This window comes from Coccidioides immitis (genome assembly GCF_000149335.2).
Source record: "Coccidioides immitis RS genomic scaffold supercont3.1, whole genome shotgun sequence".
NCBI lineage: Eukaryota > Fungi > Ascomycota > Eurotiomycetes > Onygenales > Onygenaceae > Coccidioides > Coccidioides immitis.
In genome coordinates, this window is record NW_004504310.1 from 7,007,583 (window position 1) to 7,032,481 (window position 24,899).

Sequence of the window (24,899 nt, forward strand, 5' to 3'; positions counted from 1 at the left end):
GCCACATCGGTCCATAACCATACTCTCGGGTACTCTGGATAGGCTGAGAGAATAGCGAGCACTTATACCTATTTTTGCTTATTTGACTTCCTTCGTTGGAGGAAACAGGATCCATTGCGCTTAGATTTCCTGAAGACCATTAAAGACTGATGAATCATATCCACGACCAGATAGGACACCTCTAGTTGACGTCCAACTGAGCCGTTGTGGGAATCACACCTGTGCTACATCCAAATTTCCGGCAATGTTGTACTGCCACCTTTGAGAACGGCTCTGATAAATCTCCTGCCCATTCCGCCGATTCCCTTCAAATAGGAACGCCAGTTTCGTCCCAAGTGGCCAATGCCAACCCAACAAGGAATCCTCCAATCCACGGCAAGATGTGTCTTGGACGTTTCGGGAGAGACCTATGAAATAACGCAAGTATCTCCCTTTGCTTTTCTTTGGACCACCCTTAAAAAGTCGAATCTACGAAGGACTCCGTAAATAGGCTTGATATTCATCCCCCTTGAAATGATTTCTAGGGGTATTTTGTCAGGATCGCCGCCATTCATGCCGCCTGCCTATTTTCCGTCTAACAAGGACCCTTTTTTTTCCGCACGCAAACCGGGAAAATTTGCAACGCAACACTTGCAGATGGCTACTGCATGGTGTAGGGGCTCAGACTTGTGCTGCCGTGGCTAGTTCGGCACGATGGTCACATTTCTCTCCCCGTTCAGTCATCATGCATCAAGGCCAGCGATCTTACCTTGCCATCCGGACCATGCATCGGAACTAACACGGTGTCCGCGCGTTAATTGGCCCTGGTATTCGCATATTTCCTCGTATGGAACCTTTTCCAGGGTAACTCACTGGCTCTTCGGAATTTCTTCACCCTTTCATGCCCACCCTGCAAAATTTCGGGTTGACGAAATGATTGGCAATCGGCTACTCCAACATAGAGTCGGGTTCAAAGAACTCATTTTTTGATGCAGATTTGGAATCCGTCGACAAATTATTCGCTTTCATTCAAAGCCGGAATTCCGATACAATGGTTAAGTCTAATTGGACCCGAGATCGAATGCCCAATTCTCAAGAGGATGGAAATGGTGGGCACCTGTGGTTGGCATTCTTCATCCTCGTCTTCTGCCTCCGTTGCAGCAGTCTGATGATTGTTCGACCGGATCAGTAACGCCAATTTCAAAATTTTTGTGTTCCCTGTGGTGCGACCTGTCAAGCCCAGAATCGCTCTGCCATGAGCCAAAGCGAGGATTTGGTACTGTAAACGTAAGTCAACTCTGTGGGCAGCCAGGGCGTATTCGAATGTTACTGTAAGCGGTTCTGAAGACAAGGACCTGTCCCTGCTACGTACCCCTGCTTTCTCATTTCCTACTCTGAGATTCCCCCGCCCTTGCCCTGTTCCCGCCAAGTCTATTCCGGCAAGGGTGGGTTTATATTTATTCCGTGCCCCTGGATCAGGTCTCTTTGGTGTTGATGAACCCGGGTTGGCTTTCACCCTTTTTGCCCCACGTTTTCAAAGCGCTCGCAGATATCGAGTGCAGAGATTGTGGTTGTTTAAGTATATTTCAAACAACTATCCCGTATCTCCTAGGTAGTTACAATGCTCGCTTTTCAGCTCTCACCCTTTGCCTGCCTGCTTTTTCGTTTCACTACATAACCCGTCTATATGAACAGCATCTGCGCTTCTGCCCGTACCCGTCCCTCGACGGGTACTGGATATGTGGACGATTATATGTTGGGTTGTTTTACGTTGGTAGGGATCGAGGGTTGGTGAGCTTAGAAGCTCCGTTCCCGATTCTTTGCACGTCGTGTAACGGGGGATTTTGTGTACAGGACATTAGGATCCAGATGTTATGGACCTACGGAGTACTCCGTACATACCTATCTTATGCGTACCCCACTCGTTTTTAAACGTGAGCCAATGACCATTTCATCGAAAGAAGCTTCGAAACCTTTTTCTTTTTTTTTTTTTTTTTTTTTTTTTTTTTTATTGTATGACGATTTAAGCGGATTGTCCCTTTTTGCTGAATATGGATGAGAGGGAACGAACGGGAACAAACCGAAATGTTCCGTATATCCAATGCATCGCGGGTCCCTTTCCGGTTTCCGATCCACATTGATCCTCGTGGAACGGTGCTGTCTCGGTCCTGTTATCGTTCAGGGACGGCAAAGACGACGATAATATGGCTATCGACCAAGCTCTTGGAGCTATAATGTCAGTTGTATCAGCTGCCGACCCGTATTGTCAAACACGACTATGGCTGTCGTTTGTGCCTTGGAAGGGCTTTATCCGGTGCTTGAAAGGTCCCCATTGGGTTGGCTCTATTTTGAGAAGTATCTACGGAGTATGACAGTGCAATATCCTTAAATACACCAGGACCATGCTTTCAATCCCAAGAGGCTATTGAAGGAGAGAAAATTCAGCGAGCCTAGGCATTCTCCATATACATGCAAGAATTTGATGGTTATTGGCAAAAGCACTGAGGAGATTTGTATGAAGCAATCCCTTTTCATAAACAAGTTCCTCTTGTTCCTTGTTGGCCATGCCATCCTCCTTCATGCGTGTGAAGCTTCGACCGCCTGACTAACCATCATGGGTATATACAGTCTCTCGCAATCAAATCAATCAGCATATGGCATTCACCGTTCGCTTAGTTTTAGGCGCCCCTTTAGTATGGTTGCTTGTGATATATAAGAATCGAAAGTTTCTCTTTGCTGGCTCCTTTGATTCTCAATAAGTCCAAGGTGACAAAAAACCATGGCAAAGCAACCCAGCCTATGCTCCTTGTCCTTTGTTTATGCTTAAGCACGTTCGAGTTAGTTAACATTGTAACTAATTCCTGGGGGCTTCTCCAGTTCTTTCTAGTGTATTATCACTATCAGCCAAACACAAGCATCCCAGCCAAATGAGCTGGTGCCATTTGCTCCCTGCTTATGCTTTAGCAATCACTTAATACAGCCTCTTGGTATGCAAATGGATTTTTCTTCAACTGTTATCTTGGGCATCCCAGATAATTACCATACAATGTGATTGACCTAGTTTTCAAGTCGGACTGAACAGCCTGCGTGCGCATGCACTTGCTCACTATGGGACTTGACATTCGATATCCTATTCTCAATTCTCCGTGAGCTGCTCGCCAGCATTTCATAAGCATCTTTGCGACTGAAGATCGAGAATTTTAATTTCTGGCCCTACAATCCGCGACGATTCCAGTCTGGACTCTGGAACAAACATCAATTTATACAGATAACTCTTATATGATCCTACCAATTCAGAGTTTCAGCTTGATGTCAGACACTCAGTTAACGCAACACCAAGGTTGATGTGAAGGTGACGTGAACGCAATATAGAGGGACAGACAAACCACATTATTTGCTGAGATGGCAAAAAATTGATTAGGCCCACAGGGAGTCAGAGACATACTATACATAGTGGATAAAGTCATGCAGCAAAATAAGTCATTAACCAACCTTCTTGATAAGTTGATGTCTAGGTTCGGTTCCAGAATAATCTGGATATGACAGATGTGAAAGATAATGGCACGACTACAAAACAATGCTTTCAATGCAAAAGAACCTATATAGTATGTACAGCGCCTGCAGTCCTGATTTCAATGGAAGAGAGCCATCTTGACCTGGTTGGCAACACTGGCTCAAATTCTATCGCTCTGGGTAAAACGCTTCTACGAAGAGATGCTCTGAGTATATCAACCACATTATAGCACCTTTTTATTAAAGCAAAGACCCTTGCAACTTCATTCTCAGGTCCATCTTCGCTGCAGTGATAATTATCCTGCCAAAGTTGGATGGATCATCCCTCTTTATGAGAATGGCGGCGGCGGGCGCCCACCAAATTAGAATATATGTATGTTTAAACAGCTATTGTGTGCCCTTTAGCATAGGCTAACATACAACAAGATGTTATTTGTGAATATAATACTCCAGACAGACATACTGGGATGTTAGTATATAGTATCCCTGATTTTCCGCGTATTCATTCTTTGGCGAATGTGGGAATTATGTCAAATCCCAGCCAAAGTGTCGCATATTCACATTTTGGCGAGTCGCGACTATTTGCAATGATATAATATTTGACTTAAAAGTTGTGCAGGAAAGGTCTTATTATCATGCTTGATGTTTGATTTAATACCCATATTATACGGAGTACCACAGGGCCACAAACCACTATAAATTTACCAGCTGAGCCCCAACAACAGCATCAGCCCCAAAACAATAACCATATCTCATGACCAAAACAAGTGTTTTTGAGAAAATGTTCCCAATGGGTTACATTGCTGGCTACTTTTAAGCAGGGACTTCATGTGGAAGATTAAGACCTCAAATTTTCTGGTGATGATGTCTTTACAATAACAAACCCTTAAGACTGTGTGATGGGTATTATCAGGACAAGTCCGCCAACTACTTTGCTTGGCACAGCAAGGGCATCACAAGCGATATAGATAGATTCACAGTGGTAAACAATGATGGACCTCATCTTCTGGGATGAGCGAAGTGCCGTGCTATAAAGCGACGGAACTTGGAAGATTTAACCTGGTACATGGCCACCCGCACTAGTATCACTTTATTGAACAGCGTTCTAGCATTTGCCCGATGGTCCAGTTTGCTATCCCATCTTGTTTTCTGGATTGAATGTTATTCTTAAGACGTGATAATGTTCGCAGTAATTGGGTATCAACTATAGTGTACATTATAGCTATGTCTAATCATCACTGGTCTTTCTCTTGAACTTTGGTGCATGCCTTGGCTGACTTCCATAATTCCGGCGACTGGTCTGTTTCTTATCACGACTCATACTTGCACCGAGAGAAATATCTACTCTTGGTGGCGTAGGAAACCCAAAGCCCTTAGCGACTTTGACGAGATCGAGTTTGTTCACATCGAAGACGGAACGCAGTGAGTGTGATGCGTAAGCTTGAAGGTAGGATCTGTAGCCGTCTTTAGCGGACTATGCAAATTATCTCGTGTCAGCATTACGCGGCATATATTACGTGTAGATCTCATGGGTTGATACCTTGTTTAGGTAGTAATTCTGTCCGATCAGCTTCTCAAGTTGAGATTGTACGTTGACAATCTTTTTGGCTGGGAATTCGAACTCCACAACTGGAACACGGGCGTCTTTGAGGTGCTTGAGGAAGCCGACCTCCGAAGGCTGTAAGAACATCAAGCTGCGTCCCTTCCCATTAGCGCCACGCGCTGTGCGGCCCACACGGTGGATGTAGTCTCTGGGATCATCCGGCGGATCGAACTGGATGATCCAATCAACGGCCGGAATCTAGCTCGCAGGTTAGCACAGCGCTCTACCCCTTGATTGAGATGAGTGAGACTTACATCTAAGCCTCTGGCGGCAACATCAGTACAAATCAAAGTTCCTTGCTTCGCGTTACAGAACTCGAAAAATGTGTTTGTTCGCTTCTGCTGTTTTTGCTTTCCATGAAGATCAAGAACAGGGAGGTCGATGTAATTTAGGAGTTCAGCGTGGTATTTGACGCAGTTGCAACTGGAGAAGAAGACAATGATCTTCTTCTTGAGGTTTCTTTTGAGGAAGGAGAAAAGGAGGAGGAAGCGTTTATCAGAATCGCAGATGACATAACCCTGCTCTAGGCCCTCAACAGTGCTGTGCTCTTTGCGGTGATCGACGTTGATGTATAGCGGACCAGGTCGCAAGGAAATACGCGCAAGATCCTCAACCTTTGTCGTTTGGGTCGCGGAGAAGAGCATCGTCTGTCTGTCCTCAGAAGGAAGGATCTTTACAATTTGTCTCATTTCATCCTCGAACCCGACCTCCAGGATCCGATCTGCCTCGTCGATGACTAGGGCCTTTAGATTTTTGAACACAAATCCGTCGGTGTTCTGCAAGTGATCGAGCAGGCGTCCGGGTGTGGCAATGAGCAGATTTACTCCCTTTGTTAGCTTTTCTGCTTCTGCTCTTCGATTAGCACCACCGATAACAATGCCATATGTTTGCGAATGGTGTGCCATGAGTTCCCGTGCAACACCAAAAATTTGTAGTGCTAGTTCACGGGTTGGGGACACCACAATAACGCCAGTTCCTATAGCCACGAGAATTAGCCGAATTCCTCAATGAAGCAATTCATCAGACGAATCTTGGTATCCTACCATTCCTCGGTTTAAAGCGCAAAGCACTCAGCATTTCCACAGCGGGAATCAAAAATGACAGTGTCTTCCCCGAGCCTGTCTTTGCTGCTCCTAAAACGTCCCTGCCGGCCATCAAAGGCGGTATTCCCCTCCGCTGAATTTCGGTCATTGTCTCGAAACCCATTTCCTGTATCGCTTTCAGCGTTTTCTCCGAAAGGTTAAGCTCGGTAAATTTCTGAGGTTCATTTTCGGTCTGAGGCAAAGAAAGAGCATTCAAAGATGGTAATTCCGGTTGTTGTTCAGATTCCGATTTTTGCTCATCATCTTGTTCGACAGGAGGTTGGGACGCCTCGCTGTCCTCCTCGACGACTTCTTCAGGTTCATCGACAACATTCTCTGATACTCTGTCCTCCATGAGAGATGGATGCTCCGTCTTGCGCTTTTTCATCTCCTGTTTTTCGGCGGAAGCTTCTCCCTTCGAGGATAGTGTGGTTTTCACGAGCGATTTTGCGGCATTGGCACTTGTCAGGGCGGCGTTTCCGCTGCCCCCGTGCTTTCTCTTTCTCTTTTTGGAATGTTCTTTGGATGTCTCCATTGTAACGGGCATCTTTGTGGCATCCAAAGGAGTGCTTCGTTGTCTTTCGGCCTCGCTTTTGCTAGGAGTTTTGCGCTCAACAAAAAAGTTTTGCAACTCGAAGGTCACGTGCCGATAGCCCGATAAGCTTAAGCGCCTGACAAGCCTCACGATCCCCCCACGCCTGTGGCTTGCCTCTTCAACCGCCAGACGCATATCGGAGGGGCATGTCGACATGGCGGGATGCTCCATCCCTTTGACCGGAGCAGTACTCCGTACAGCTGCCATGGTTATGTATATAGTTTCAGATACCGGAGGGACCGGCCCGCCGTTCAGCCTAACTTATCGCTGGTTCTCAAGACCAGATGATGAAAGCAGTTCTACGTACGTATGGAGTAAGCAATCCCGAATACCAAGGACACAAAGTAAATAACTATGCTTGGGGTGTGGATTTGTTAGAATGGAGATTTGACCACATTTGGTGGACCGACCGCCGAGTGTCGGCATTCCTGCCACCCCGGTTTGACGCCGAATTTGCGATATTTACGGGTGGATTTGGCCGTGAACTCCGTACGGAGAGTGTACGTGTGTAGGTACTATACATTTGAGGCAGATTCGGGCACCGATGGAGCAAAAAACTTCTCTCTCGCTCAAGCGCACCCCGCCAAGAGCGTTCGTGGATAAAACAGAGGGTTCTCAAGGAATTTTTTTTGCAAATTATACGACGATGGACTTCCTGGAAGTGATGTTTGAAGAGCATGTGATCCCAATCCCCACGATGGAAAGGCCGTCGCGAACGCACCGAGGAGATCAACGGGACGTCACGGAGAAACAGTCTTTGACGGTGAAAAACCTTTTCCGTCTGAAGGATTCAGGTTTACGTGTCGCCTGTTCGTGGGCATCGGTATGAAATCATATCGCCCGCAGCAGGCGGCAAGGATTGGCACCTGTCTTATCACATATTCTAGCCTACACAGTCAGGAAACAGGACTCTAACCTGCGCGCACAGAGTAACCGGTAGAGTTTTCGCTCCCATCATGATCCAGGACCCCCGCGGGCACAGGTTCTGTAAGGGGGCGGACAGAGTGAGACTTTTATATGGCTGACACTCTTGGCTGAACGCGTGTGCTGGATGGATGGGCGGGCTGTGCAAAGTTACACACTAGTAATCCTAGAACCTGGCTGATGTAACGATCATGCATAAGTGGATGATTCAGCATTTTATCCACAGACTGTGTCCTCTGATTGGCCAGATTGGTCAAGTTGGCGGGTCAGTTACCCCTGGCGCGGCCGTACCGTGCGGTATGAGACAGCCAGGCCTTTGGGGCTTGCCCACCCCTGCGAACCTCGATCCAGCAACACCTCATCCTGCCTTCATCACACTCGCAAGTCCCATCGTCAACCGCCCCCGGCGTCTCCAACCTCCTCCGCTTGCTCATGCGCCCTCGCTTTACTCTCTCCGTCACCCAAAACATCCTGCTCCGTTGGTTTCTTGATCTCTGTTTCGACTGAGACCCGTTCTCAACTCTCCTCGCTCCGCTCTACACTCACATCTCACATCTCGCTCTCCTGAGGCACCACCGTTGCCATCCTTCAAACCTTTCAAATGGCCTAACCATCCACAGTTGATCTCGAGCTCGTCACTTTATACCTTTTTTCCAGTCACTCGTTTGTCTCACCTTCCGGAAGACGTCTATCCATTTCCCGAGCCAAAACTGTCGACGGTCAGAATCGATCGATTACCCTTACCCATCCACATCTCTACACATCCTCAACAATTTTCGTCACCCCCGGACTCAAAGTGCTGGCATTTACGATAGTTCATCTCCTCCTGTATTAGACCCGTTTTCGCACATGCTTGGAAACGCCGTGTACTATACCTACAAAAGCCATCCATCACCAAATCGATAAGATACACCCTCGACACACGATTCAGCCTTCAACCCCGTCGTCACAATGAGGCTGTTGTCGTTATTCTCGTTCTTCGTCGCCTTCCTTCCCTTCTCCCCTGGTGCCTTCGCCATAAAATTAATCGAATCGAAATCACTTGTTCCTTGCCAGGACAACTCTAATCTCACTGCCACCTTGTTCAATGTCCTTTTTACCCCGCATAACAACTCCTTGCTGGTCCATATGGTTGGCGTGTCGTCCATCTCAGGCAATGTGACAGCACAGGTGGAGTTGATTGCCTATGGATTCACGGCTCTGAAAGAGACCTTGAACCCTTGCGACCTCGATCTTGGCGGCCTGTGCCCAATGACCAAGGGCTCAATCGAGATCGAGACGAACTTCGTTAATCTTTCTCCCGATGTCGTCAGCAAAGTTCCAGGTAAATTTTTTCCCTGAAGTGTTTTGATCTTGCAATGGATAACTAACACTTAAACACAGGAGTCGCTTATGGCGTGCCTGACCTAGATCTTAAAGTACGAATTTATGTAAACTCCACGGCTGAGAAGAGAAGTATCGCGTGTGTTGAAGCTGCCCTGTCCAACGGAAAGACTGTCTACCACCGAACCGTAGCCTGGATTGTTGCTGTAATAGCAGGTTTGGGCTTGGTTGCGTCCGCCGTTACATCCGGTCTGGGGCATTCCAACACCGCTGCCCATGTCGCCGCCAATGCGCTTTCGCTCTTTGGCTTCTTCCAGGCACAGGCCATGATTGGGATGTCCAGTGTAAAGCTACCTCCAATTGTGCAGTCTTGGACGCAGAACTTCCAGTGGAGTATGGGTATTATCCGTGTTGGATTTATCCAGAGACTTGCGACATGGTATCAACGTGCAACCGGCGGAGAACCATCAACGATTCTGCAGTCGCTCTCAACCACATCAGTCCAGGTGCAGAAACGATCAGTTGAATATGTCCATCAGCTAATGGCTAAGGCTGCTAATGAGCTGATAAAACGCACTAACAGAGATGAGGGTGTTAGTGAGAACAGCGCGACAGTCAGTGTCCGAGGCATAGATCGAGTTGGATTCCGTGCTCGCATTGAGCGTACCAACATTTTCATGACAGGCCTGATCTTTTTTGTCGTGTTTGTCGCCTTGGTGATGGGCTGTGTTGCTGGATTCAAAGGCGCCTGCGAATTGCTTGCGAGATCCGGCAGAATGAAGAGCGACAAATTCCAGGACTTCCGGAACGGCTGGAGAATTGTGATGCGAGGCATCTTGTTCCGACTGGTCAGTAACAGCGGTCTCTGCATCGTAGAATAAGTATCCTGCTAACACTGCTTGGTTTAGACATTGATTGGCTTCCCTCAGATGTGCATTCTTTGCTTGTGGGAGATGACTCACAGGGATTCTGCTGCTGAAGTCGTTCTCGCTGTTGTGATGATCCTCGCCATGATCGCTTCATTGGGCTGGGCAGCATGGAAAGTTATTCGCCTTGCAAAGAAGTCAGTTCTTATGCACAAGAATCCTGCCTATATTCTCTATTCCGATCCCTCTGCGCTCAACAAATGGGGATTCCTCTACATACAATACCGGGCTACAGCATACTACTTTGTTGTTCCAGTTTTGATCTACATATTTGTCAAGGCTATGTTCATTGCCTTGACTCAGCCCGCCCCCACGGTGCAGGCTTTTGCGTTATTCTTTATCGAACTGGGAGTCCTTGTCGGGGTTTCCATTTTGCGACCTTGGATGGACAAGAAGACAAATATCTTTAACATTTCTATCGCTGCTGTTAACTTCTTTAATGTCCTTCTATTGCTTTTCTTCTCGGAAGTATTCAAGCAGCCAGTAAGTTCTTGAGCCCACTCTGAATGCCACCATTACTGACTATGTCTAGGGCCTTGTCACAGGTGTTATGGGTGTCGTGTTCTTCATTGCTAATGCTGTATTTGCCCTCATCCTGCTCTTACTTGTCCTTATCGCCTCTATTTACGCCATCGTATCCAAAAACCCGGATACCCGCTATCAACCCATGAGAGACGATCGTGGCTCCTTTATTAAATCTCAAACCCAACTTACTACCGAACTCGACGCCCTTGGTGCGACAGCAAGGGGCGAGGGGAAAAGGCCTTTCGATGACGATGTAGCGTCATTTTCGGGCCATTCCCAAACTCATTCTAGCTCCCTACATGATGGCGGGTCCGGTATCGCCGTATCGCAACACAGTGCACGGCAGGCACCTCACTCTCCAGTTGATACATCAGTCCCGCTCTTCCCAATGAGTGAAAACCACCACCAAGGTTTCTCTCCTTCTAACCCACCTGGTCAAGACAACCGTGGAGTGTACAACGATGGCGGGGACTTTTACGGACGAACACAAAACACATCCCCTGTCCCAAGAGGGTACGCAACATCGCCCTTCAACCGGAGTGGCTCTGTGAACTCCAATCCAAATAGTTACCGGATGCAGAATAGTGCGAGTCCGTGGCAGAGAGGTGCAGGCTATGAACACTAATTGAGCTGCTTTTTTCTTATGTTTATATCTCTCTTTGTCCTTCCCTTGTAAACAGATGCAGGAAAATAAATGCATGGGATTTTCTAAGTGTGTATGGAGTAATATGAAATTCTGTTGTCTCCGGCGGACTCGCCTTGATGTTCCTTTGGTTTGTGTTTCCCCCTTTGCCGCCTGTTTGTTCAGCCCAATTGCACAGCACTACGCATTTGTAGATGGTTAATATCTGGAGACCCTTTATTGCCCCCTGTCTTGTGTTTTCAGGGCGTTTTCGTGAGAATGAGAACTTTTCCCTTGCCGAGCATTATATTCACCTTCCTTTTTACCTTGCCTTTTTTTCATGTATCAATTATTCTTATTTTTTTTTTTTTTTAAAATTATGATGACCTTCTACTATTTCGTGTACTATCCTCTCGGGACGTCATCCAACTGGTGTGAGTCGTTGAAAGGTGTTACTCTTTTTTTTTTTTTTGCACTTCAATGTATCTATTTGAATTACAGCTTGGTAAATCTGTTTCCTTGTGATACTTGCTTATAGATAACTAATAATTGTACAATGTACAGTACAAATTTTTTTTTTTTTTTTTTTTTTTTTTTTTTTTTAAATAAATGTTGACCCTTAGAACATCTAGGTTTCTCGGTTCATGGCGAGAACTAGGGTATTATTCGCATTTTTGATATCTTATTCTCTTTTTATTTTGTTCGAGAATCGATCTACGCGGATATTGAGTGTTTCAAAAGAACGCTCAGAAAAAGGAGTCTTGTAATACATCCCATCCACACACCTTAAGAGCTGATTGTTTTGGAGAAAGGAGAAGAAGAGGAATGGCAACCGATAGAGGAAAAAAAATACAGAACAAGGAAGCCTGCCCAGTGTACACAAACAGCAGCGGGTAAACATGAAAACGGAAATAAAGAAGATCGTGGCTTGCCGTGGGAATTAGACTACTTCGACTCGCCCAACCTCGGCGGGGGACCAGCTGGCGGGCCACCGCTCGGTGGTGGTGGATATCCTTGCGCTCCGCCGGGAGGGGGTGGTGCTGAGCCGGATGAACTACTTGGTAGTGAGCTATGAGCCTGAGGCCCAGGACTTGGTCCACCCGGTGGGCCTCCGCCCATTTGCGGCGGAGGGAAGCCCGGTGCACCAGGTGGGGGGAATTGGAAGTTTGGTGGTGGAACAAATGAGCCGCCTGGCGGTGGGGGTGGGAACGGAAGATTGCCAGGGGGCGGAATCATACCGGGCATTGCAGGTGGAGGTGGGAACTCGCCTGAGCCAGAGGTGGGTGGTGGAGCGCCAGGGAAGGGAGGTGGTGGGAAGGGCATGCCTCGGCCGCCGGGGGCTATGAGAATGTCAACTATCAGTATGAATCCATCCCAGCAGCTTGTCAAAAGGAGAGAACGTACGTGGGGGCATCATGCCAGGTGGCGGGGCACCTGGGGCGCCAGGCATTCCAAACGGTGGTGGTATTGAGCCAGGACGACCTGAGACCGAAATTAGGATTATGAGACTGGACGTCAAGGGGACAGCTGATTTATCACGTACCTGGAAATCCAAAAGGAGGCGGAGGTAGTCCACCGGGTTGCTGGAGCATGGGATTGGCGGCAGCTTGGCCTTCTGCAGCGTAAGAGGATGTGATAGAGTCAATGACGGACTGGGCTTTTTCGTGGCCGATTTCTAGTTCAAAAGCCGTTAGCCGCCTGGGGGTCACGGCCCAGTTGCGCTTGATCGGAAAACTCACGCTGATAGTATTCGACCACGTTTCTTAAGTGATTTCGGCCCGCATTGTGAGCCTTCCGCACGCTCATCGAGTCATGGGTCAGGTAGACATCACAGTAGTCGCCTAAAATTGTAAAGCCACCAGGTTAGCGAATCAGAAATGTCATCGGCGCAATTCTCCCCGGATGCCGCTACGCGTTCCGACATGCGGGTGACTATCCGCAAACCGGATTTTGAGGCCGGAAAGCGGAAAAGGGAACCAAAACCTACAAAAGAGTGCATAGACAGTTAGCTAAATGCACGCTTTAATATTTGGCTTGCTGCAGAGATAGACTTATATTTTGGCATCTTGGTGGCCTGTCAGTCCCAGTGGGACACGCTACCTCTCTCTAGTAGCAGTTCAGTAGAACCGAAACTCCACAAGAGATCAAATCTGGCCTTCAGTAACCACGCTCTCTCCGGAACGTACCCTTGCGCTCCAAAACGCCTTGCCTTGTGTTGTCGCTCGACGTGACGTGGAGGCGGTTGCTTGACGAAAGCGATGGTTGTCAGTGGAGAGCGAGTGCGACGGCCCGAAGATGCAGGCTGGGGCTTGAAAGCAATTTTCGCGTGGTGTTTTTAGTGGTGCCTTATAGGAGACAATGCGTCGAAAACACTCGATGGCCTCGAGAGACTGCCCGCCGGACTTCGCTGCTCCCAGCAAAACCGATTAGAGCTACTGAATCCGGATTAGTGGCGAGAGATGAGATGGCGGCAGCGCGCGGCAGAATGGTAATGTTTGCATTGTTTGAAGCTATGCACACGTGATTCAGTATATTACCTAAGAAATCAGTCATTAACTAAAACAAACAGAGCAAACGACTGCGTTGCCGATTTCGCCATAGTGGGGCGGGCAGTGGGTACAAGACCCATTAACCGGAACATCACTTGACGGAGTTGACCATCGAAGCTCGAAGCTGTTGGGGGAGAAAGCTTCTTCGGGAGTCTGTGACTCTGTGAGCCAGCGGGGCTTAAGAATTGACCCTGAATATGCTGGTACTCTGGTGCTTTTTGAACTGCAGAAATTGAGCTTTCGACCAGGCCAGTCGACTCCATCCTACAAGGGAACCGACTGGAGCTTGAAAGCTTTTTCCCGTTAGGTCAGACAGAGGTACGGAGTACCAATTCCTGCATCCAAGTGGCAAGAACACCGCCTCTTCTTTCAGGGATGCTTAAAAACGATCCTTGCTAGTTGGGAGGGGGTTGGGGGATGCAGCTCATCCGACTGGGAACCGACCAAGTGGCCATACGACCAGTCCAGACTGGGCGAGAACGGGAGAAAAAAAAAAAAAAAAAAAGGCTCATTTGAGGGAGGTCTGCCAGGAGGCACGGGCACTCTGGAGTACCTCTGCAGCATGCGGGTGATGGATGACGATCCCCCTCGCCGGCCAGGCACTGGAAGCGGAAGCACGGATCGGTTGGGATGCTTTCTTCGCTGGCGTAATGGAGACCAGCGACCGGCCTGGGGACAGAGCTCTGTATTCCGTCCTGTTCTGGTGACAAGTTGACTGTTGCGAGCGCCTCTCCCCATTGGCTGGCGGCCCCGTTTCTGTTACGAAACAGAAATACGATTATGTCAGCCATACCCGTCACCTGATAAACAAGGTTTGGCGCTAAACCGGCGTGGGCGCCAATCCAGAATAGGCAATCCCCAACAGTCGGTGCCAGCGCTCGTCCGGCCCGACCAGTGACCACCCATCGCGACGTGTCGACAAATAGCCCATGGACACGGGGGAGACGTCACCCGGTGACCTGCTGATCAAACATTGGCAGGCCAAAGCGAGAGCAGCAGGGACCAGCATCGCGTCACCGTGTCTCTTGACTTGCGAATCGCAGAACTCTCCGTCCTGCGCTGCTTTAGACCGGGCTTGAGAGTCGTGGAACTGAGACCCCGTCCAATGACGAGGGGCGATGGCGTCAGGTCCAGTGCTTGCCGCGCCGTCAGGCGAGTGACTTGGGAGTTTCAAGCAAGGAAACCTGGCTTTCGGCGCTGTCTTTGCTGGAAAAGTAAGGTATCAAGGCACCGCCAGAACCGTACCTTGGCGGTTTGGCGCAATCCATGGATTTCGCTAGAATAGATCGAAGGCGTCACTCCCTATTTAGAATTTTTACCGCGAAATGGATGTATTAATACTCTCAGCACGCCAGGCGAGTGACATAGCCACCCAAGGTCAGACGAAGGAGTCATTCGATCTTCTACGGTATTTTGCGGGCTTTTCTCCACCAAGGTGATCCGCCCACTTTGAGCAACGGACCGTCTCAGTGTTCAGTCTAGGCCCTTCCTGTGCTCATGCATTATATTTAGAAAGATGACATCGCGCTAGGTTATATCTGGAACGTCCAGTCCATTGGAATTACCTTTTTGCTCCTCTTTTCTCGGACTCTATGGCCACGTGCAGGGGTTACATTGTTCCTTGTCATCTGCCTCGCTTGGAATTTATAGCATAGCTCCTCTCTTTTACCTCTTGCCTTTCACCTTCTCGTCAGTTGACACTTTGGAATTTGTTCCTTCACTGCCTTGGTTTAGACTCATATAAAAATATTGGAAGTTCGGGTCCTGCTTTTCGCATATTCCATCGACTTTCCCTCGCGAAATTCACGCCCATCCTCGAAAGCATGTCCCCATTCCGCTTCGTTGAACCTCTCCCCACGGCTTCTACCACCGGTCGAAGACAGGCCCTCTACGGTGCAAGAACCGCAGCTACCAATACTGCTGGCCTTCGTAGCGACGCTGCCAACAGTGGTTCCTCAAGACGCATATCCTCTTCGTGCCACAGACAAGGCTGTTCCAGCGCCAGAAACACACCTGCGTGCCACAGCAGTGAATTTGCCATTTTCAGCTTCGATGAGGAATTAGAATATGAACTCAGGCGCGAGAAAGAGGCAGCTCCGGTCTTTCACGTTGGAAGGAATGGCGACGCAAATATCTTTCGAGACAGTCAATCCAATTACACGAATAGCTGCAACTACAGCAGTAATTTCCCTCGAAAGCAAAGTACAACTTCTAGTATGTCGTCAAGCAATCAGTCCACGAACTTGGAGAAGACGACGTGGATGAAGAGGGATACCGGCTCGTGGCGATCGAGTTTCAATCACCTTCATTCATAACATATATCTCCATCTTTTCACCTACACTTTCTACTCTCGAGGTCCTTCGCCGATTCGATTGTCTCCCTAGACCTATTTCTTTCTAATACCTTTTTTACTATATCTTTTCTAACGACGGACACGAGATTTTACGAGCACGCATACTACTAAGTTGCAACACTTGACTGCATCTTCTTACACCACCTTTCCATCAACGCATCTTCATCCTCGCCCAACATCGTCTACACCAATCCTATGGCCTGCAACCTCTATTGTTTGAAATAAAAAAAGTGCTTGGGCTTCGGCTACTCCTGTCTCTCATCAGCATTTGGAATATGAATAGAGTAGCTCGTACGAGCTCATATGTAGGTTAATATCTTAAAAGCTGATTTAGGAGTCTAGAATAGCTAGACAAAAATGGAAGAAAAAAAAAAGAATTCTCAAAGCGTTGAATTTCCTTTGCATCCATGCCTGTTTAAGACCCGTCCACCGGGTGAGAGGCTTGCATCCGCGTCACACAAACTTGTGTCGGTTTGCGTATTCTTACCACTACAGCAACATTCAAGTTGAAATATAGCATATATCCTGTCACGAAGCAACTTTCGCTGAGTGTCGATTCCCCCTGGAATCCGGCGCCAGCTCCGGAATTGCTGATGTAGGCCTGTAGACAACCGTGCCAGACGACCAGGGTGAATTATCTCCATTGATTTGAGAATATAATCTTCTGGGTATCAAAAAGAAGCCAGGACCTGCCACCAATTACCAAATTCAAAAAAGGTATCGAAGGGAAAAGGAAAGCTTCAGAAGTATAAACATTTGCAGCACGTTGGGGAAATCGCTGGGTATTGTACATGAAGAAGTACGCAACAGGTATAAAGACACAAGAGATGCATGTTTATTCTATAAATCTGCATTCATCGGTGTTATGTGAATTTTTGATGGATTATATCGGGGTTCTCGTGCCAGTCGTCAATGCTCACCCACATCTATAAACTGGTTAGCAACGCTCGTTCCTTCATAGATAGCTGAAAGTATATGAAATGGCACATACTTTTCTAAACGTGCTCAGCCCCGCCAGGATACTGCCCCCGATCCACGTACTGTACTTCCTTTCCGGTGGAGCGAATATCTTGATCCGCATGTCTTTCACTGCCAGTCTTTGCACCTCGTGCAGTAATCTGTCTCCAAAGCCTTTGCAGAGTGTAGAACCGCCGGAGAGAACAATATTGGCGAAGAGGGATTTACGTAGGTCCATGTCTGTGCGATTGATTGCGTCGACGACGATTTGATGCACGCCGGGATACTCAAGTCCAATTATCTCGGGGTCGAAGAGAATTTCAGGCGCGCGGAATCGTTCAACGCCGACCTAGGAGGGTAAAACGCGGTCAGCGAGACACATCCGGGTCAAAGGCGTTATCAAATCAAGGAGGGATAGGTATACCTTCAATTTGTGTCCATCTGGCAAAACATATTCCTGTATCTTTGTATCCTGTTTCCCTACGCCCGTGGACCATTCCTTCTCCTCTTTCTTCGGATCCAAAGCCACATATGATGTCTTCTCCTTGATCATCCTCACCACCTCCTTCTCCGCACTCGTATGAAACACATAGCCACTCTTCCTCAGCAACAGTTGTAGATGCTCCGTGACATCTCTCCCGGCCACATCGATCCTCCGTATACTGCTTGGCATCGCAAAACCCTCATAAACCGGCACCGCGTGCGACACCCCATCCCCAGAATCCAGCACGATCCCGGTCGTCCGGCCAGACGCGTACAACGACAACACCGCCTGAATACTCGTATACAACGCCGGGATATTAAACTGCTCGAACAAAATCTGCGCCGCCGTGTCCCTATTCGCGCGCGGATTCAGCGGCGGCTCCGTCAGCAGCACGGGATGCTCTTCGCTGAGCGTCTTTAGCTCCCCCTCATACACCCACTGCCATATCTTCTCCATGTCGTCCCAATCTGTAACTATTCCATGCTCCAGCGGGTATCTGATCTTCAGGAGTCCGCGGAGTTCTTGAGCTCGTTGGCCGATAAACACGTCGCCTTCTAGCGCGCCGGCGAGGACTCGTGGGTGTTTTGGTCGTCCGACGAAGGAGGGGAAGTAGCATTTGGGGAGGTCTTCGCCCGCGAAACCAGCGCGTATAGTGCCGCTGCCATTGTCTAGGACTATGGGAGCGTTGTGGAGGGTTGCCTCGGCCATGATGGGGGATGTCGAGGAGGAAGTTGAGTGCGTTGAAGCTCGTGGTAGCGTTTATTTATGTACTCTGATGGAGCGCAAGGTTGGGATTTCAATGCTCGTGAGGCATAGACAGTGTCAGGCTATCCAGAATACTGTAAAATTATAGGTGAAAAACAAGTGATTATTATAAGAATTGAGGTAAAGACATGTGTGAAAGCGATTAGGTCTTTGTGGAGTGTTTGCAGCGGTGATCGGCTTGAGGAGCTTTTTTTGGTTTTCAGGAGTCCGATTCAAAACAGTGCGATGGATGAGCAACCTCTCCAGCCTTAAGGCACATGCTTTTCCACAAAATGACATTGCCTTTGTTTCTCATGTGCTACTTTTGTTCCAATTCAACCATTAATACTATATCTTCAGTCTGGATCCTCTATATACTTGCTGGGGTGGTCTCATCGTTTTAAAAGAGCCACGGTATTGCTGTGACACAGCCGGGCACGAGATGTCCCTCGCCAGGCACTAAGCCTTAGCGGTTTTGTTCCGAAGGCCTTTTCTTTGCCCCGAAAACCATATTTCAGTTTTTAATCACATAAATTTATTGAATAGAAAAGGAAGACCGTGCTTGCAGAAATATGAGTATCCTTTCAACAGAGGACAAAGCCGGGATCTGCAAACATATAGCTCCCTATTAAAATCTCAAAAAATAAAGTATATATACATAAGCCACGCATCCTTCAACGTCGGGACGGCCTGGAAATGCATGTAAGTAGAGCTCACATCAAGTCCTACCTATCTAGACTAGGATACGAAGCAATAGCAACAAAGCAGTGCCATACTATTGAGTCGTCAATGTAGCAGCTCTGGGCGTTTTAGATATTTGGATGTCGTGATATATATCCAGGGAGGCGTCTTAGTCGAGAAATCCTAGTTCATCTTCCATTACCCCGGCTAACCCTCTACCGAAGTTGCCTTCGGTGCTAGTGACCGGTGGCCAGGCATGGAGCTTAGTACGGAAATTTTCTGTCTCTGTAACCGTGGAGGCAAGAGATCTAGATACGCGTTAGCACCAACGCTTTATCCAGGATGATGACTAGCATTAGATGAAAATATACTTACCCTAATTTACCGTGCAAGACATACCCAACGGAAGATAGCTGGTGGGCGAGCTCAACCTGATGGTTGTGCAAGAGTTCGGGGTTCGGGACCACGACCAGTGGGACTCCAAAGCGCATTGCTTCTAGGATAGTCCCGGAGCCTTCAATCGGACAAATATTCGGATCAGTCGCCGGAATTTAGAACACGAAAAGGAAACAAGCAAGAAAGAGGACGATGAGGAGTTACCTGCATGGCTCACAATCATTCCTTCTTGTCTATGGAGTGCGGGATTAGCCTTGACGGCCATCATCTCCTGCTTCAAGCCGTCCACGTTGTAGTCGAAGCCTTCAATTGTCAGGCCAAATTTCTCCTTGAGATCCGGGCCGTTTTCCTGTAAGAACTCATCAAGGACCTGATAACCTAGCTGGCCAACCTGGAGGAGAAGATGGGTATATGCTTCCTTTCGCAGCGCGCCGAGGAAGAAAGGGCTCAAGACCTCCCGAAGAAGCGAGTTGAAGGAGGCCGTGGCCCCGACTGTCACAAAGCAGAGCTTCACCGGCGATCCAGGGTCACTGGAGGCGTATTTCGCAGGATCCATCTTCCACTTCTTCTGGTAGAGCATGTCTGTTACCTCGTTCATAGTCTCGGATAATGAAGAATGCTGTTGGATATAAAATAAGTAATACGGAGCTCGGGATGTATGAAGCAATGGACCAACGATGGCGGGCTTGTTGTAGCTAACTCCCGAGGTGATGATTACGGGTCCGGCGGCATAATGCAAAATGTCAGCAGAAGGGAGAGATGTAAATACACTCCATCTGCAGTGCAGTTGACACTGGAGTGCAATAACGGCCGTCAACTCCCGTCAGCTTGATGTCACCTCGATGCTGCGCAAGCGTGACAGACAAGCCGCATCTGCAGCCAACTAAATCGCTGAGTCAGCAGTTAATCGGATAAATGATTCGCCGAAGTACCGGGCTCAACGCAAAGGCCGGCAGGCGGAGCGAAAAGGCAGCAAACTCGAACACCGCAAAAGATCCCTCGAGCAGTGTTTGCTTGCCCAATTCGCCCAACAATGGCGTCAGTTGCGAGATCCCTGAGCCGGACGGCTTTATCTATCGCCAGGCAAACGACCTCCAGGCAGAAACCAACGAAGTGTCTCTGTCTGGTCCCGCAGCACTCCCGTCGTCCATTCTCCATCACGCCATTTCCTCTCAACCAGAAGCAGGAGGCTGGCCCCGACACGCCCGTGGCCTCTGCCGATTCAACGGACGACCAGGATGAAGAGTCGTTAGAACGCCGGCGACCAGGCGGAACAGCATCGGACAGCGCCCTTAATGCCCAAATGTTGCGGGACATCGATCGAGATGTCAATGAGATAGAGCGACAGATGCCGCTACATTTCGAAACGCCAAAGACGAAAATCGGTTTTTGGGGAGAAGACGAGGAAGATGAATGGTCCAGAACGGAGGATGATGATGACGACTTCAAAGACGATGCCATCACTTCAATGGCTCATGCCGAACTAGAGCAGCATCGCGAACTAAGAGAGTACGCCCGCATAATCGCGTGGGATATGCCTTCGCTAAGTGGTATGTGCAGTTCCATTCTTCTTCCGGTGTTCCGTCTTTATTTTAAGAAAAGCCATGCTCTAACTGCCAACCCTCACCTATAGCCCTCGCGAAACCTTTTTCCCTCCCTCCGCAAACCCACATTCTCCGCTTCCGCTACACCACCTACATGGGTGAGACTCACCCGGCCGAATCCAAAGTCGTCGTCGAACTCTGCTCCAAAGACCTCACGCCCACATACCTCACCGAGGATCAGCGCATCACCTTCCTCAAACTCGTCGGTCCCCGCTATAACCCAGACACAGACATCATCCGCATGTCCTGCGAAAAATTCCCTTCTCGCGCACAGAATAAGCGATATCTAGGTGACCTGGTGGAGAACCTGATCTCCGAGGCGAAAGAAGGCGATTCCTTTGCTGATATCCCGCTGGACTTGCGCCACCATACTTCGAAGAAGAAGCTGAGCTTCCCCACGTCGTGGGCTATGACGGAAGAAAGAAGGCGGGAACTGGAATCATTGAGAAATGAGAGATTGAAGATTGAGCGGAGCAGAACGAAGGTTGTAGATGGGAACGAGGTGGTTGTGGTCGCCGTTAAGTCCCTGCCAGCTTTGAGCCAGGCGAGTCCCCGTGGTGCGGCGGGTGCTGGTCGGAAGGAGGCCGTCTCTGTGAAAGCTGGACGGGGACGGGGCCCGCAGAAGTCTCGCTCTATATGGTAGCCAAAGTCCGCAATTCAATGTCAGGGTTCAATCAGGGTTCTGGATAAATGGGGATAGCTGGCATATCTATTCATTGTACTAGATTTTATTGGCAGGTGTTTACTCTTGTACTATATAGTCTGTTGGATCAATGTTCCAACATAGAAAATTCGAAAAGATACCAAATACGTATACTAACCAGTCTCGAAGCCTTACATTAGTGCACGCGATATTCCTAAGGACAAGGGAGAAAGAATATTTCAAAACAATTGCATTGCATTAACAAGACCACTATGGCTATTAATACATCAAAAGGAAGGATCTCAAATTTTTTAGGGAAGTTTTGGGGGGGAATAATAGATCTTCATCATCAGAATACAGAAACATCAAAGTACATAATTCAGGGTAAAAGCATACAAGAATAACAAAACCGACCTCAAGACAAGGCAAGGATGGAAACGTTGTTTCAAGGGGATCAGAATCATCTTGACTATTTGGGTTCGAGAATCGATCGCATGCCTGAATTGGGTCCATGGAGATGTCATTTTAGCCCCAGAACATATAAGCAAGACAGTATAATAACAACAACAACAACAACAACAACAACAGCAACAAAAGACAACTTGCAAGGAAAAAAGATGAAGGACAAAAAAATAACATCAGCTGGTCGAAGCATCAGTCTAGCGGGAATTGAAGGATGCACTAGTGGATTGCGCAAACACTGAAAGTCATCTGCAGCGTGGAAGGAATGAAATTGAAAGTCGACAGCATCAAGTATATAATCCAATGTAATGTGAGGCAAGATCCTCTGAGTGTCCAATACATGAATTATATTGCTTGCAGTCCAATTGAAGCCAATGGTTCTTTCATGATTTAGTTCTTTTTGTTTGCTCTGCAAGATTTTTATCAAAATGGATATAGGATTTGCACACGGCGTTCGGAATAAAGTGCATGCGTCATGGTCTGCCTTGCTTAGAGTCATCGCCGAAGGTGGACATTTCATAATGTAAGAATCGAGAGACTTGCTCGCAAGAGCTAACAAGTCGAACAACAAGTGGTTAAATTGCTGCACGCTGGGTTGGGGCGTCATCGTTCAGGTGCAAGTTGAATAAGTCGCAGTCTGCGTTGAATTCGAAGATACGACTGGTCATGCTAGCGGTGCGCTCACAATACAAATTTTCTGGGCTAGCCCTGGTGCGACCGTTTCCAATGCTGGAGCTGGCAGAACGAATAGAAGAGCCACATCCAGAAGAGCTGGTGGAGGAATAAGATCCGGGGTTTGCGCCAATATTGGGAGCCCGGTTACCATCAAGAGAAGAGGGCGATGCGGTTCCAAACCGGCTGAAAGCTTTTGCGACAATCTCATCGCTGGGGGGAAGTTTGGCAGCGATAATTCCATCTTGGCCATTCGAGGGCTTTGCGTCGTTGCGAGGCTGGTAAAGACGACGGGATTTCTGATGCTTCGTTTTTGATTGTTCCTGTTCTGCAATCAGATCCGTAAGTGGCTTCGGGGGCACGAAAGGCGACATTGGTAGTTCAGAAAAGTCAGCCTTTCCGCCGCGCAAGGTCCATGGAGATTTATTTGCTGGCTTCGACACCGGAGTTGCTGCGCCAGTCGGGTGGGGACTCATGCCATTGCTAGTGACTCCATTCAAAACAGCACCATTTTGAAGATAGCTACCAGTGAGCCACTGTGCATTCTTGCTTTCGGCAAGGCTCGCCATGGCGACGGGAGTACCAGAATAAATGTTATCGTGGTTGAAATAATTGCCAATTTTTCCCACAGTCTTGTTATCTTTGAAGGTAGGGGCAGCATCCATTACATGATAAGAGCTGAACCCGCCCTGGCCATGGAGCTCAAACTGATTCACAGGGCTGAAAATATCACTCAAAGTGCCTGATGGCGGTGCCGCACTTCCTTTGACAGTCTCTTCAGGCAAGGCTGGCATGTTGACTGCCGCGTGGGTCTTGTTGGCCCTTTGCAGAGAAAGATCAATTTGGTTTTCCTGTCTGTGCTCACCAGTGGTGACAACCTCACGTGGCAGATCATGGAGATTCTTGGGTGCTTCTATTGCCATACGCTCAAAGCACTGCTCTTTTTTGACACCATTGAAAAGGGCTTGCACATTGGAGCGATTTGCACGGGGTCGCGCGTTGTCAGCACCCACTGTGACACTCTTGATATTATGCTTCTCCCTGTACCAACGAGGGATGTCTCTGAGCCCAAGCTTCTCGAGAACAGCAGGGTCGCGAGGCATTTCATGTTTAAAGATACAGCCTAGAAAACTCTGTTAGATGTTTGCATTATCAGAGTCTATCAGAAATTCACTTGCCTTGCTGTTGATAGTCACACTCGCCATGGCGAAGCCAGAAAGAGCAGTATTCCTTCTTGGAGTTTCCTTTCTGCCGGGTGTTGGGATTCTGATCCAGCGTAAGCCATCTGCTTCACCCTTTCCACGAACAGTTTCAAGAGGCAAATCTTACATTCTTAGCAAGCTCCTTTCCGCTACGAGTCGCATTCTGCTCTCAACCAGGTAAGAATGTGGTCTAATAGTGCTGTTTTGCGAAGATGTTGTTCTTATACTTGCCTTGGGACCAGCTGGGAGAGCCTTGTTATCACCAACGATGACATTTGCATTTCCAGAGCCTTGAGTAAAGCAGTCGATGACATAGAACTGGCCGCGGTGATTTGCGCTGCCGAGACTGGTCATGCCCTGGGTGTCGTTTTGGCTCAACAAGCGAGGAACACCCCGAACTGACATGAGGGGAGGAAGCTCATCAACGGCAATAAGAGGGGTAAGGCTGCCATCCTGACGCGAGATGAAAAACCGTGGGCGAAGAGAAGCATCCATCCTCGCCGTTGAGTGGAGAGATGGACTGTACGAAATGTATTGGAGAGCAACGAAGCGTGAGATGAAAGCTAGATATCGAGTGCGTGAAGATTGAATACAGGAAGAAACGGGAAGAAAACTGGATGGTTTAGGCTGATGAGCAAGTAGAGGGTGCTAAGAAGGAGATGAAAAGAGAGCGTGAGGGAGGGAGGAAAATTCTACAGTGCGGGGTCTCAGAGAAGAACACAACCTGGAGGCTGGGAGAGGTGCTTTGATGGAAAAAGCTGGAACTTGCCGTGAGTGCTGTTGAGGGCCTAATCGTGAGGAGGATGGCCAGCACACAGTGTTCAGTTCGCGCTAGATTCGCCTATATGAGCAAAGTCGCGAGAACAACCATAAGTCAAAGATCAAAACAAGTACCAGGGTCTTTGTTAAAACACAAGGCAGTCACATTTAATAAAGATAAGCGCCCGCAAATCAATCTTCAGAAATTAAGCCTGGTATTGAACCCTGATAGAGTAGAATACCCTGTCTGCCGCAAGGGATATTAACCCGGTCAAGGTCTTTGGGGGAGAAAGAACCCCG

General features: G+C 48.3%; 10 protein-coding genes across 10 annotated transcripts; 3 read left to right on the plus strand and 7 right to left on the minus strand.

Annotated features, from left to right (window-relative positions):
• Nucleotides 1-407: 407 nt before the first annotated feature.
• On the minus strand, nucleotides 408-2,545 carry CIMG_12865 (uncharacterized protein; the record flags this gene model as incomplete). The annotated part of the gene is made up of 9 exons (XM_001246788.2): nucleotides 408-563; nucleotides 749-774; nucleotides 853-927; nucleotides 1,030-1,258; nucleotides 1,352-1,496; nucleotides 1,623-1,649; nucleotides 1,750-1,859; nucleotides 2,051-2,208; nucleotides 2,449-2,545. 9 exons carry the CDS (start codon nucleotides 2,543-2,545, stop codon nucleotides 408-410), a joined length of 1,023 nt encoding a protein of 340 aa, XP_001246789.2.
• Nucleotides 2,546-4,620: 2,075 nt separating this feature from the next.
• On the minus strand, nucleotides 4,621-6,928 carry CIMG_00559 (ATP-dependent RNA helicase HAS1; the record flags this gene model as incomplete). Its single annotated transcript, XM_001246787.2, has 4 exons — nucleotides 4,621-4,966; nucleotides 5,033-5,293; nucleotides 5,350-6,071; nucleotides 6,139-6,928. The coding sequence occupies 4 exons, from the start codon at nucleotides 6,926-6,928 to the stop codon at nucleotides 4,721-4,723; spliced, it is 2,019 nt and encodes a 672-aa protein (XP_001246788.2). The 3' UTR covers nucleotides 4,621-4,720.
• A 1,188-nt stretch (nucleotides 6,929-8,116) lies between these two features.
• On the plus strand, nucleotides 8,117-11,556 carry CIMG_00557 (uncharacterized protein). The gene is made up of 4 exons (XM_001246785.2): nucleotides 8,117-9,020; nucleotides 9,080-9,867; nucleotides 9,928-10,428; nucleotides 10,478-11,556. Exons 1-4 carry the CDS (start codon nucleotides 8,648-8,650, stop codon nucleotides 11,093-11,095), a joined length of 2,280 nt encoding a protein of 759 aa, XP_001246786.1. The 5' UTR covers nucleotides 8,117-8,647; the 3' UTR covers nucleotides 11,096-11,556.
• Nucleotides 11,557-11,733: 177 nt separating this feature from the next.
• Nucleotides 11,734-13,536, minus strand: CIMG_00556 (U1 small nuclear ribonucleoprotein C). The gene is made up of 6 exons (XM_001246784.2): nucleotides 13,148-13,536; nucleotides 13,080-13,085; nucleotides 12,832-12,933; nucleotides 12,636-12,767; nucleotides 12,497-12,574; nucleotides 11,734-12,432 (listed from the first exon to the last, which is right to left on the minus strand). Exons 1-6 carry the CDS (start codon nucleotides 13,155-13,157, stop codon nucleotides 12,038-12,040), a joined length of 723 nt encoding a protein of 240 aa, XP_001246785.2. The 5' UTR covers nucleotides 13,158-13,536; the 3' UTR covers nucleotides 11,734-12,037.
• Nucleotides 13,537-14,461: 925 nt separating this feature from the next.
• CIMG_00554 (uncharacterized protein) lies at nucleotides 14,462-14,909 on the minus strand (the record flags this gene model as incomplete). Its single annotated transcript, XM_001246782.1, has 2 exons — nucleotides 14,462-14,801; nucleotides 14,887-14,909. 2 exons carry the CDS (start codon nucleotides 14,907-14,909, stop codon nucleotides 14,462-14,464), a joined length of 363 nt encoding a protein of 120 aa, XP_001246783.1.
• Nucleotides 14,910-15,248: 339 nt separating this feature from the next.
• CIMG_00553 (uncharacterized protein) lies at nucleotides 15,249-16,412 on the plus strand. Its single transcript, XM_001246781.2, has 2 exons — nucleotides 15,249-15,330; nucleotides 15,398-16,412. The coding sequence occupies exon 2, from the start codon at nucleotides 15,465-15,467 to the stop codon at nucleotides 15,954-15,956; it is 492 nt and encodes a 163-aa protein (XP_001246782.1). The 5' UTR covers nucleotides 15,249-15,330; nucleotides 15,398-15,464; the 3' UTR covers nucleotides 15,957-16,412.
• On the minus strand, nucleotides 16,328-18,342 carry CIMG_00552 (actin-like protein). The gene is made up of 3 exons (XM_001246780.2): nucleotides 17,377-18,342; nucleotides 16,987-17,301; nucleotides 16,328-16,921 (listed from the first exon to the last, which is right to left on the minus strand). Exons 1-3 carry the CDS (start codon nucleotides 18,142-18,144, stop codon nucleotides 16,859-16,861), a joined length of 1,146 nt encoding a protein of 381 aa, XP_001246781.1. The 5' UTR covers nucleotides 18,145-18,342; the 3' UTR covers nucleotides 16,328-16,858.
• A 445-nt stretch (nucleotides 18,343-18,787) lies between these two features.
• On the minus strand, nucleotides 18,788-20,094 carry CIMG_00551 (beta-1,4-N-acetylglucosaminyltransferase). The gene is made up of 3 exons (XM_001246779.2): nucleotides 19,462-20,094; nucleotides 19,237-19,375; nucleotides 18,788-19,169 (listed from the first exon to the last, which is right to left on the minus strand). The coding sequence occupies exons 1-3, from the start codon at nucleotides 19,853-19,855 to the stop codon at nucleotides 19,031-19,033; spliced, it is 672 nt and encodes a 223-aa protein (XP_001246780.1). The 5' UTR covers nucleotides 19,856-20,094; the 3' UTR covers nucleotides 18,788-19,030.
• Nucleotides 20,095-20,260: 166 nt separating this feature from the next.
• On the plus strand, nucleotides 20,261-21,706 carry CIMG_00550 (37S ribosomal protein Rsm24). Its single transcript, XM_001246778.2, has 2 exons — nucleotides 20,261-20,807; nucleotides 20,891-21,706. The coding sequence occupies exons 1-2, from the start codon at nucleotides 20,291-20,293 to the stop codon at nucleotides 21,502-21,504; spliced, it is 1,131 nt and encodes a 376-aa protein (XP_001246779.1). The 5' UTR covers nucleotides 20,261-20,290; the 3' UTR covers nucleotides 21,505-21,706.
• A 767-nt stretch (nucleotides 21,707-22,473) lies between these two features.
• On the minus strand, nucleotides 22,474-24,335 carry CIMG_00549 (uncharacterized protein; the record flags this gene model as incomplete). The annotated part of the gene is made up of 3 exons (XM_001246777.2): nucleotides 22,474-23,761; nucleotides 23,813-23,904; nucleotides 23,968-24,335. The coding sequence occupies 3 exons, from the start codon at nucleotides 24,333-24,335 to the stop codon at nucleotides 22,542-22,544; spliced, it is 1,680 nt and encodes a 559-aa protein (XP_001246778.1). The 3' UTR covers nucleotides 22,474-22,541.
• Between the last annotated feature and the right edge of the window lie 564 nt (nucleotides 24,336-24,899).

Coding starts and splice junctions, on each gene's coding strand:
- CIMG_00557 (XM_001246785.2), top strand. CDS start 8,648: ATGAGGCTGTTGTCGTTATTCTCGTTCTTCGTCGCCTTCCTTCCCTTC. Junction 9,021..9,079: donor TGTCGTCAGCAAAGTTCCAG/GTAAATTTTTTC, acceptor ACTTAAACACAG/GAGTCGCTTATGGCGTGCCT. Junction 9,868..9,927: donor GAGGCATCTTGTTCCGACTG/GTCAGTAACAGC, acceptor TGCTTGGTTTAG/ACATTGATTGGCTTCCCTCA.
- CIMG_00556 (XM_001246784.2), bottom strand. Junction 12,768..12,831: donor CGTGGTCGAATACTATCAGC/GTGAGTTTTCCG, acceptor CTTTTGAACTAG/AAATCGGCCACGAAAAAGCC. Junction 12,575..12,635: donor GCCTCCTTTTGGATTTCCAG/GTACGTGATAAA, acceptor TTTCGGTCTCAG/GTCGTCCTGGCTCAATACCA.
- CIMG_00553 (XM_001246781.2), top strand. CDS start 15,465: ATGTCCCCATTCCGCTTCGTTGAACCTCTCCCCACGGCTTCTACCACC.
- CIMG_00552 (XM_001246780.2), bottom strand. CDS start 18,144: ATGGCCGAGGCAACCCTCCACAACGCTCCCATAGTCCTAGACAATGGC. Junction 17,302..17,376: donor CAGATGGACACAAATTGAAG/GTATACCTATCC, acceptor TTACCCTCCTAG/GTCGGCGTTGAACGATTCCG. Junction 16,922..16,986: donor GGCTGAGCACGTTTAGAAAA/GTATGTGCCATT, acceptor ACCAGTTTATAG/ATGTGGGTGAGCATTGACGA.
- CIMG_00551 (XM_001246779.2), bottom strand. CDS start 19,855: ATGAACGAGGTAACAGACATGCTCTACCAGAAGAAGTGGAAGATGGAT. Junction 19,376..19,461: donor AATGATTGTGAGCCATGCAG/GTAACTCCTCAT, acceptor GTCCGATTGAAG/GCTCCGGGACTATCCTAGAA. Junction 19,170..19,236: donor GTCTTGCACGGTAAATTAGG/GTAAGTATATTT, acceptor ACGCGTATCTAG/ATCTCTTGCCTCCACGGTTA.
- CIMG_00550 (XM_001246778.2), top strand. CDS start 20,291: ATGGCGTCAGTTGCGAGATCCCTGAGCCGGACGGCTTTATCTATCGCC. Junction 20,808..20,890: donor GGATATGCCTTCGCTAAGTG/GTATGTGCAGTT, acceptor CCTCACCTATAG/CCCTCGCGAAACCTTTTTCC.